The 11,877-nt window shown below is 40.5% G+C and overlaps 1 protein-coding gene across 1 annotated transcript; it reads right to left on the bottom strand.

Annotated features, from left to right (window-relative positions):
- Positions 1 to 473: 473 nt before the first annotated feature.
- Positions 474 to 9,800, bottom strand: LOC129850108 (zinc finger protein 37-like). Its single transcript, XM_055916685.1, has 4 exons — positions 8,600 to 9,800; positions 7,773 to 7,870; positions 7,460 to 7,637; positions 474 to 2,375 (listed from the first exon to the last, which is right to left on the bottom strand). Exons 1-4 carry the CDS (start codon positions 9,540 to 9,542, stop codon positions 1,843 to 1,845), a joined length of 1,752 nt encoding a protein of 583 aa, XP_055772660.1. The 5' UTR covers positions 9,543 to 9,800; the 3' UTR covers positions 474 to 1,842.
- Positions 9,801 to 11,877: the final 2,077 nt, after the last annotated feature.

The following is an 11,877-nucleotide window of genomic DNA, read 5'->3' as shown; positions in this document are numbered from 1 at the left end:
TTAGAATATTCACATGAAAATCTGTCGCAAATTACATGGAAACTTAGCTACTAAGGTGGATATTGATCCAACACCTGCTGCTTATTCAAACCAGCCCACTGGGCACAGACGGCAGTTCAACATCTAGTTTCTATTTACATTTCTTTGAGTCGTCAACTAAAGTGAATTCAACATGAAATCAACACAAAATGTCACCTGTCATTGGATTTAGGTTGCCAGTTGGATGAAAAATAACTAAAAATACCTGATGTTGATGGCTTTTTACAAATCCAATCAGTTTTCTACATCTATCATCATCACATGGATTTGTTTTGTTGAAAGTACGTGGAAACAACGTTTATTCAACCAGTGGGAGGCTTGTAAATGACCCCAGGAAAGTGGAACGAGGAACTCTTCATTGAGACAATGATAAACAGCAATCCGTGGGAGAGTTGAGGTGGATATTATAAAATAAGGATCTGCTGGAGTCCAAGTCAAACCAAGATTCTTTATTTCTGAGCTCAGAGAGAATAACAGAATTACACACCGCAGTGTAGACAGTCTGAATTCCTGAAGCATTGGGTGATGAGCACATATCTTTATAGTTTCCTGTTCCTGGGAGGGACTTTATTCATACAAGGACGCAGGTGCAGCTGGTTTGCAACACATAATGATGGTCCCAAGAACAGGAGATTATAATAGGACAGTTTCACAAGGTTAGTCACATAATCAGTTATGTGGACACACATACAATTAACATTTTCTGTTACAGTCTGAATATTTGAATTTCATTAAATCATCAGTGGGCCAACAATGCAAATGTATTTACAATGGAACAAATGCATCACATCCAAATATCACTGTATTATCTGTAGTGCTGGAGGAATGACACACCCAGATAACCACACACACACAGAGTTTAAAAAAGGTCCATTTAAACACAAGCAACCTGATCTTCTTTATATTCAAATTGACATACTCCATATTAAATTCATGTTTTCTAATAAAAACAAACATATATGTTTGAGTATACCCTGTACCATTTCATTTCATAAGGTAAAGACAGGTAAACACATTATCAGTCAACAATATAAGACAATGGGAGCACTGTGTATGTTCTCTGATTAATTTTAAGTCAATGTGATGTGAAATATCAATATACAAGTAATTCTTCTCTTCTGTGTGGATTCTCTCATGACGTTTAAGTGACTGTGATGAGTAATATGTTTTCCCACAGTCTGGGCTTTTCTAAGCCTTCTCCTCTGTGTGTAGTCTCATGTGTTCTTTCAGGCTTCCTAAATGGGCAAACGCTTTGCACCCTGGGAGGAGTGGTAAGGCTTCTCCCCTCTGTGTATTTTCTCGTGTTTGATCAGATTGCTTTTCTGGTTAAAACTCTTTCCACACTGAGAGCAATGGTAAGGCTTCTCTACTGTGTGTATTCTTTCATGCCGTTTCAGCTCCCTCGACTGGTTGAAACACTTTCCACACTGGGAGCAGTGGTATGGCTTCTATCGTGTGTGTATTCTCTCATGTTGTTTCAGGTACCCTAAATCGTTAAAACTCTTTCCACATTGGTAGTAGTGGTAAGGCTTCTCCCCTGTGTGTATTCTCTCATGTTGTTTCAGATGACAAGGCCGATTGAAACTCTTTCCACACTGGGAGCAGTGGTAAGGCTTCTCTACTGTGTGTATTCTCTCGTGCCGTTTCAGATGACAAGGCCGTTTGAAACTGTTTCCACACTGGGAGCAGTGGTACGGCTTCTCCCCTGTGTGTATTCTCTCATGTCGTTTCAGATGACAAGGCCGCCTGAAACACTTTCCACACTGGGAGCAGTGGTAAGGCTTCTCTACTGTGTGTATTCTCTCATGTCGTTTCGCATCCCCTAACCTGTTGAAACACTTTCCACACTGGGAGCAGTGGTAAGGCTTCTCCCATGTGTGTATTCTCTCGTTTTTTCAGGTACCCTAAATCCTTAAAACTCTTTCCACACTGGGAGCAGTGGTAAGGCTTCTCCCCTGTGTGTATTCTCTCATGTTGTTTCAGGTACCCTAAATCCTTAAAACTCTTTCCACACTGGGAGCAGTGGTAAGGCTTCTCTACTGTGTGTATTCTCACATGTCGTTTCACATCCCCTAACTTGTTGAAACACTTTCCACACTGGGAGCAGTGGTAAGTCTTCTCCCCTGTGTGTATTCTCTCATGTCGCTTCAGATTCCAAGGCCGTCTGAAACACTTTCCACACTGGGAACAGTGGTAAGGCTTCTCCCTTGTGTGTATTTTCTCGTTTTGTTTCAGGTCCCATAACCGGTTACAACCCTTTCTACAGTGGGAGCACTGGTGTCGTCTTGCTGGTTTGGACGTTCCTGGCTCTGGTTCCTCTGAGTCTGGTCTTTCTCCTGCCAAAGACACTGTGTTATTTTTAAATAGAGACCCGAATGAAAAACTCCACATGATAGAACAACCTTGCTACGAGGGTCAATCCTAAATCAGATCTCTCAATGTTGTATAGCTTCCAACAAATGTTGTATAGCTTCCTGGTACAGGAACAGATATCCAACATTTTGACTAGCGCTGATGTCATATTTTGGGTAAAGTAACAAATAAGGTGAAATATTTTGAGTAGGTGTTCCTGAAACTGATAGTAACTACAATACAGAAAAATATACACTCAACATGTAAAGTGTAGGATGTTTCATGAGCTGAAAAAAAAGATTGCAGAATTTTTTACATCCCTGTTAGTCAACATTTATTCTTTGCCAAGAATAATCCTTCCACCTGACAGGTGTGGCATATCAAGAAGCTGATTGAACAGCTTGATTATTACACAGGTGCACCTTGTGTTGGGGGTAATAAAAGGCCACTCAAAAATGTGCAGTTTTGTCACACAACATTGCCACAGATCTCTGAGGGAGCGGGCAATTGGCATGCTGACTGCAGGAATGTCCACTGGAGCTGTTGCCAGGGAAATGAATGTACAGTACCAGTCAAAGGTTTGGACACCTACTCATTCAAGGGTTTTTCTTTTATTTGTACTATTTTCTACATTGTAGAATAATAGAGAAGAGATCAAAATTATTAAAAAACACATGGAATCATGTAGTAACCACAAGTGTTAAATCAAAATTTATATTAGATTCTTCAAAAGTTGCCACCCTTGCTTTCTCTCAACCAGATTCACCTGGAATCCTTTTCCAACAGTCTTGAAGGAGTTCCCACATATATGATAAGAACTTGTAGGCGGCTTTTCCTTCACTCTGCGATCCAACTCATCCCAAACCATCTCGATTTGGTTGAGGTCGGGGGATTGTGTAGGCCAGGTCATCTGATGCAGCACTCCATCACTCTCCTTCTTGGTCAAATAGCTCTTGCACAGCCTGGAGGTGTGCTGGGTCATTGGTCTGTTGAAAAACAAATGACAGTGGGACTAAGCCCAAACCAGATGGGATGGCATATCGCTGCAGAATGCTGTGGAAGCCATGCTGGTTAAGTGTGACTTGAATAAATAAATCACTGACATTGTCAACAGCAAAGCACCCGCACACCATCACATCTCCTCCTCAATGCTTCACGGTGGGAACCACACGTGGAGATAATCTGTTCATCTACTCCGCGTCTCACAAAGACGCTCGGAACCAAAAATCTCAAATTTGGACTCATCAGACCCAAGGACAGATATCCACCGTTCTAATGTCCATTGCTCGTGTTTCTTGGCCCAAGCAAGTCTCTTCTTCTTATTGGTGTCCTTTAGTAGTGGTTTCCTTGCAGCAATTCGAGCATGAAGACCTGATTCACGTAGTCTACTCTGAACCGATGATGTTGAGATGTGTCTGTTGCTTGAACTTCGTGAAGCATTTATTTGGACAACATCCGGTGAAATTGCAGAGCGCAAAATATAGTTTTATTTATTAGAAATATTTAACTTTCATGCATTCACAAGTGCAATACACCAAATTAAAGCTTAACTTCTTGTTAATCTAGCCACCGTGTCAGATTTCAAAAAGGCTTTACGGCAAAAGCAAACCATGCGATTATCTGAGGACAGCACCCCATCAAACAAACACATGACAATCATATTTCAACCTGCCAGGCGCGATACAAAACTCAGAAATAACGATATAATTCGTGCCTTACTTTTGAAGAGCTTCATCTGTTGGCACTCCAATATGTCCCATAAACATCACAAATGGTCCTTTTGTTCAATTAATTCCGTCGTTATATCTCCAAAATGTCAATTTATTTGGCGCGTTTAATAAAAAAAAACACCGGTTCCAACTCACCCAGCATGACTACAAATATCTAATAAGTTAAGTTACCTGTAAACGCTGTCCAAACATTTCAAACAACTTTACTAATCCAACTTTAGGTATTTTAAAATGTAAATAATCGAGAAAATTTAAGACGGGATAAACTGTGTTCAATACCGGATAAAAACAACGTGAAACGCGTGACCTGGAGCGCGGATCAAAACATTAGAGAGCACTAGGCTGGACCCTCGTTCTGAATAGCCGTACTTCTTCATTTCTCTAAAGAAAAATATCAACCAATTTCTAAAGACTGTTGACATCTAGTGGAAGCAATAGGAACTGCAACCAAGTGCCACAGAAAAGTGCCACACAAAGCCATTTGAAAACAGAGTCACCTCAACAACAAAAAATTCTCCTGGATGGTTTGTCCTTGGGGTTTCACCTGCCAAATAAGTTCTGTTATACTCACAGACATTATTTGAACACTTTTAGAAACTTTTGAGTGTTTTCTATCCAAATCTACCAATTATATGCATATCCTAGCTTCTGGGACTGAGTAGCAGGCAGTTTACTTAGGGCACGCTTTTCATCCGGACGTGAAAATACTGCCTCCTATCCCAAACAGGTTAAGGAAAGAAATTCCACAACTTAACTTCTAAAAAGGCACACATGTTAATTGAAATGCATTTCAGGTGACTACCTCATGATGCTACAGTCCTCATTTAAGACTCCATGCTACAGTCCTCCTTTAAGACTCCATAATGTTTCATCATTAGACGCTACAGTCCTCCTTTAAGACTCCATCATGTTTAGAATGTGTCTGGAAGCGCTACTCTATCTATTCTACTCTCATCCTTTTGGTTTTAATCATATTTATGATAATAATGTTATAATAGGTAATAACTAACTTTAATAACTAGAGTTAATACCTGCCTGGCGCACCAACAAAATCTTTATCTTTACCCCCCTCTAACAATACCGCTACAGAATTAGCATAGTAGGCCATGTAACTTAAGGTAATCAGAAATATTTAGGACTAACTTATTCCTTGCCACCCATCCTGAAACTAACTGCAGCTCTATGTTAAGTGTTGCAGTCATTTCAGTCGCTGTAGTAGCTGACGTGTACAGTGTTGAGTCATCCGCATACATAGACACACTGGCTTAACACTGGCTTAACTCAAATGTCATTGGCATGTTGTTGGTAAAGATTGGAAAAAGAAGGTGCCAAACAGCTGGCCTGGGGAATTCCTGATTCTACCTTGATTTTGTTGTACAGGCTTCCATTAAAGAACACTGTGTTCTGTTAGACAGGTAGCTCTGGGGCGGCAGGTAGCCGAGTGGTTAGAGCGGTAGGCCAGTAACCGAAACATTGCTGGATCGAATCCCCGAGCTGACAAGGTAAAACTCTGTCGTTCTGCCCCTGAACAAGGCAGTCCTAGGCCGTCATTGAAAAAAATTATTTGTTCTTAACTGACTTGCCTAGTTAAATAAAGTTTACATTTTTTTTTTTAACTCTTTATCCACAATATAGCAGGGGGTGTAAAGCCATACGTTCTTTTCAGCAGCAGACTATGATCGATACTGTCAAAAGCCGCACTGAAGTCTAACAAAACAGCCCCAACAATATTTTTATCATCAATTTCTCTCAACCAATCAGTCATTTGTAAGTGCTGTGCTTGTTGAATGAACTTCCCTATAAGCTGAAAGTCTATATTTGTTTACTGTAAAATAGCATTGTATCTGGCCAAACAACATTTTTTTTTTTTTATGTAAGGGTTGGTAACAGGTTGATTGGTCGGCTATTTAAGCCAGTAAAGGGAGCTTTACTATTCTTGGGTAGTGGAATGACTTTAGCTTCCCTCCAAGCCTGAGGGAACACACTTTCTAGTAGGCTTAAATTGAAGATAAGGCAAATAGGAGTGGCAATATCGGCCGCTATTATCCTCAATCATTTTCCATCCACGTTGTCAGACACCAGTGACATGTCATTGTTGATTTCTTTGCCCAAAATGTCATTTAAGGTGCTCCAAAGCTTTTTACAATCATTCTTCATGTCAGTTATGTCATTTATCTGTCATTTATCTTTGTTTCATAGTGTAGTTTCTTCTTTTTATTCAGTTTAGTCACATGATTTCTCAATTTGCAATACGTTTGCCAATCAGTTAAACAGCCAGACCTATTTGCCATCTCTTTTGCCTCCCTCTTCATCATACCATTTTTAAATTCCTCATCAATCCACGTGGATTTAACAGTTTTTACAGACATCTGTGGATTAGATGAAGGAGGGGTTGAGGTCAGGACAGATTGTCATCAGGGAGACGAAGGTGTGGTATCCTGTTACCCTCTTTACTCTCTTCCTGTGGAACCATAAGATGTAAGGATTGGAGAGAAGGAGGAGTGTCTTAAGTGAGATATATATCTGGATGGAACAAATGTTGGGTTGTCTGAATTACAGCTGTACAGAACCTTTGGGAATAATTCAACTTGGTTAAAGCTTCTCTAGTGTCCGTGAGTTATTTACTGTGAAAAAAATAACCAAACAACATCAACAACATAGGAATCACTACAAACAATTGTATGACCTCTTATATAGCACATTAGGCCCAGCCTTTTGGAACTTTGCTTTTCCTAGATATGGCTACTATATTGTGATCACTACATCCGATGAATTTGGATACTGCTTTCAAACAAATTTCTGCAGCATTAGTAAAGATATGATCAAAATATGTTGATGATTTAATTACTGTACTGTTTGTAACTACCCTGGTAGGTTGATTGATTGATAACCTGAACAAGGTTGCAGGCACTGGTTACAGTTCAAAGCTTTCTCTTGAGTGGGCAGCCTGATCACAGCTTTCCTCCGGTATTAGTTAATTAATTAACAGTGTCTGGAGTTTAGTTTGCTTGTTCTACAGTCTTGTAAAGATAGGGGGGTTGACTGGGACAGGCAATGTAACATCCATAATGTTTTAAGAAAAAGTTTTTGTCAAATTTGCACCTTACAACGGATCATTGAAACTTTCTCTCCAAAGCCAACTTTCATCAAGGTTTTATATGGTCTCTTGGTTTCTCTCTTTTCATTGGCAGAATCCTTTTTCAGTGTTATGATATTCATAACATCCATATCCACCAGTCTATCTTCCTGTCAACTAACAGACCTCTGCTGGTTGTCCTGGTAACAGATACCAGTGGGCAGATCTATTTTATTTGTTCAAACTAAACTACAACACTTACTTTGATGAGTCAAATCTGATCCTTTCTTCTCTTCTCCTCCTCTCACAGTTCCACTCAGCCCCGTTGATTTCCTGCAGTCCACCAGCAGCACAGACAACCTCTTCATACCCAGCAGTAAGGTGCTACCGGGAGAGCCACGACACAGGGACTTCGGGAGGGAGGAAGGGCTAGCGTTGTCCTTGTAACCAAAAAGAGGGGACACAGACACATATCATTATGGATGCTGATGCCACTGTTGTCATAAAGTGCTTTACAGAAACCCAGCCGAGACCCTAATTGAGCAAGTTGTATGCTAGACCAGACCAAGCTGTACCATCTGGTGTTCTGATCTGGAGAGACTCTTCTCTGACTCGTCAGCATCAGGATGTTGATGAGGCTCCCCAGAGGATCCACAATAGTCATGTCTCTCTCCTGTGTGAACGAGAACATCAAACAGATCGTAAACTTATAACCGTCTATTACAATCATAGGGTCTTACAAGAGGCATGAATGTGTCTAAAAAGGGCCTATAAAATATTATTTGTGATGCAAATGTAAAAGGGTCGTTCTACTAAATGGGTGCCTTTTGTGTCCCTTTGATATTTTAAGTAGAAAATATGCACCAATATTGAATTTTAAAAGCCTGTTATATTAGATGAGGGGAACTTTAATATAGACCACATGGAGAATTCAATACATCTAATTTAAAAGTCCCCAAAATAAATGTACCAATGGCAGATTGAACCTTTAAGAATGTAAACAGTAGGAAACGGGTGGATATAATTTGTGGAACGTTCCAACAGGAATCTTTTCCACAAACGGCGCATACAAAGTAGCATGATCAATTCACCTAGCTAACTAGCTGCCAAAAGGGCATCAACTCACCATGTAGCTTATTCTTAATGTTTGTCCATAGGCTACCAGAGAGAGGACAGACATTTTTCGGAATAAGCGTGGTGAGTGAAAAACCTAATGAAATAGCCCACTCCCTACCCGGTATCCTGTTCTGCCGCTATACAACTGTGTTGTTTGTTGGCAACCTTGTTCGAAACATATTCAAGTGTAGAACTTCAGTAGAATGCCCCTTAAAACCCCACATTAGAACAACAACTGCATAGTTTGTGCCCCTGCCTTTAAGATAGTTTTTAAGACAATACTCACTGGTGTTTATCAGATAATCTGTCTCCTCCTCTTTCCTCCCAAAAACGTCTTCCATCTTCACCTTTATTGAGATAGCCTCCTCTTCCTCCTTTTTCATTCTGAAAGGTTCTTTCTCTCCTTCTATCACTATAACAGCCTCCTCTTCCTCCTTTTTCATTCTGAAAGGTTCTTTCTCTTCTTCTATCACTATAACAGCCTCCTCTTCCTCCTTTTTCATTCTGAAAGATTCTTTCTCTTCTTCTTTCACTATAACAGCCTCCTCTTCCTCCTTTTTCATCCTGAAAGGTTCTTTCTCTTCTTCCTTCACTATAACAGCCTCTTCTTCCTTCACTATAACAGCCTCTTCTTCCTTCACTATAACAGCCTCTTCTTCCTTCACTATAACAGCCTCTTCTTCCTTCACTATAACAGCCTCTTCTTCCTTCACTATAACAGCCTCTTCTTCCTTCACTATAACAGCCTCTTCTTCCTTCACTATAACAGCCTCCTCTTCCTCCTTTTTCATCCTGAAAGTTTCTTTCTCTTCTTCCTTCACTATAACAGCCTCTTCTTCCTTCACTATAACAGCCTCTTCTTCCTTCACTATAACAGCCTCTTCTTCCTTCACTATAACAGCCTCTTCTTCCTTCACTATAACAGCCTCTTCCTCCTTCACTATAACAGCCTCTTCTTCCTTCACTATAACAGCCTCTTCTTCCTTCACAATAACAGCCTCTTCTTCCTTCACTATAACAGCCTCTTCTTCCTTCACTATAACAGCCTCCTCTTCTTTCACTATAACAGCCTCCTCTTCCTCCTTTATCATTCTGAAAGGTTCTTTCTCTCCTTTCACTGTAATACCCTCCTCTTCTTCTTCCACAACAATGTTCAGCGCCAGAGCTTCTTTCTCCGTACAGCAGACCTCCTCTTCTTTAGCAAGGGGCGAGTTGCTGAGTGAACTCATGATCAGTAATGTTAGCTAGCTAGTTAGCATTAGCGACTAGCCTAGTGGTAGGCTCAGCATCAATCTTTAACAAGTTTGCAAATTGAACAAGCAAATTAGGTTCAAGTTAACCAGTTAATACGTCTACAGAATTGTGTTTACAACATTGAGATTAGATAATTTACATTAACGTGGTCTAAAGCGTCAATCTTTCAGCTTTATGTTGGCTAGCAACCTACCGAAATGGATGAAAGAGTAGCCGCGTTGTTGTTGGTGAAGAAGCGTCCCGTCCAGTAAATTATACGTCACGCAAGAAGCATCACCTGAAAGACGCACATCCGCCATCTGATGGCTGGAGTTGGTAACGCAGTTTGGAAAGAATAGTTACTACACTTTTTGTATTGGAAAGAACGTCATAATAATTTAACAATAAGCTGATGTTTTTTCTCTTATGTCTTACAAATAATACTTTCCTGTACACAGACGTAGATGCTGAATATGAATATCAAATCAAATCAAATGTATTTATATAGCCCTTTGTACATCAGCTGATATCTCAAAGTGCTGTACAGAAACCCAGCCTAAAACCCCAAACAGCAAGCAATGCAGGTGTAGAAGCATGGATGATGAATAAATACTTCCATGAATAGGTTGTGTGTTAAAGCACATTTGCTCTGTTCATTTTTCACATTCGTTTTTATCTAGATGTGACCATACTACTCCCTTAAAGCCACGCTCTATAAGATACAAATCATCCTGTAAACAACAGAGCAAATACGGTGAAGCATTGTGGTGGCAGCATCATGCTGTGGGGTTGTTTTTCAGTGGCAGGGACTGGGAGACTAGTCAGGATCGAATGGAAAGATGAACAGAGCAGATGTATTCTTATTTTGAATCCCAGCCGCCGTAGGAGGCCTTTTGCCTTTTAGTAGGCCGTCATTGTAAATAAGAATTTGTTCTTAACTGACTTGCCTAGTTAAATAAAGGATAAATAATAAATAAATAAAAATAAAATACAGAGAGATCATTGATGAAAACCTGCTCCAGAGCACTCAGGACCTCAGACTGGGACAAAGGTTCACCTTCCAACAGAACAACAACCCTAAGCACACAGACAAGACAACGCAGAAGTGGCTTCGGGACAAGTCTCTGAATGTCCTTGAGTGGCCCAGCCAGAGCCCGGACTTGAACCCGATCGAACGTCTCTGGAGAGACCTGAAAATAGCTGTGCAGCGACGCTCCCCATCCAACCTGGCAGAGAAGAATGTGAGAAAAATACAGGTGTACCCAAGAATACTCGAGCATGTAATTGCTGCCAAAGGTGCTTCAACAAAGATCTCAAAGGGTCTGAATACTTATGTAAATGTTATATTTCAGTTTTTAATTATAAAATACATTTGCAAAAATGTCTAAAACCCTGTCTTTGCTTTATCATTAAGGGGTGTTGTGTGTAGATTGAAGAGGAACACATCCCAATTTAATCAATTTTAGAATATGGCTGTAACATAACAGAATGTGGAAAAAGTCAAGAGGTCTGAATACCTCCCGAATGCATTGTAAGTGATTGGTGTATGTAGACCAGAATATCAGGAACAGGCTGGATGTGAGAAGAAGGGTGGCATCTCACTGCCATTCGGCATTCAGGAAGTAAACTGAAAATGCCAATTCTCTTCTATGGTTTTCAATGAAAAATATGTGGAATTTGGTTTACTTTCTGAATTGACTGGAATTCAAATGGAATTGACTCCGATCCTGGTTTTATTGCAAAGCTGTCAACGTCATCATTTAGTCAATCGATGTTATAATGTATAATGCTCACAGATGTGCTTGTTCTCATTCAGAGTACATTTTCTAATTGAATAACAGAATAGAAGAAAAACATTTTATTATACACCTGAATAACTTTCGACATGGACAACCTGGTTGATTCTCTGCTCAACAACACTGATCGAGTCAAACTTTGCTGTGTGTCCAGGCTGTCACTTCTGTCATCAGCTACTAACACCAGTGTCCTTGAGAGACTGGATGACGGCTTCCTGCTCCCTCTTCCATAGTGACAACACTGATGGCTCAACATGGGTTTCTGAGAGACTGGATGATGGCTGCCTGCTCCCTCTTCCATAGTGACAACACTGATGGCTCAACATGGGTTTCTGAGAGACTGGATGACGGCTTCCTGCTCCCTCTTCCATAGTGACAACACTGATGGCTCAATATGGGTTTCTGAGAGACTGGATGACTGCTTCCTGCTCCCTCTTCCATAGTGACAACACTGATGGCTCAATATGGGTTTCTGAGAGACTGGATGACGGCTGCCTGCTCCCTCTTCCATAGTGACAACACTGATGGATCAACA

Source organism: Salvelinus fontinalis, unplaced genomic scaffold, assembly GCF_029448725.1.
Source record: "Salvelinus fontinalis isolate EN_2023a unplaced genomic scaffold, ASM2944872v1 scaffold_1830, whole genome shotgun sequence".
NCBI classification, from domain to species: domain Eukaryota; kingdom Metazoa; phylum Chordata; class Actinopteri; order Salmoniformes; family Salmonidae; genus Salvelinus; species Salvelinus fontinalis.
Note: the sequence above shows the minus strand (reverse complement) of the source record. Positions and strands in the feature narration are given on the sequence as shown.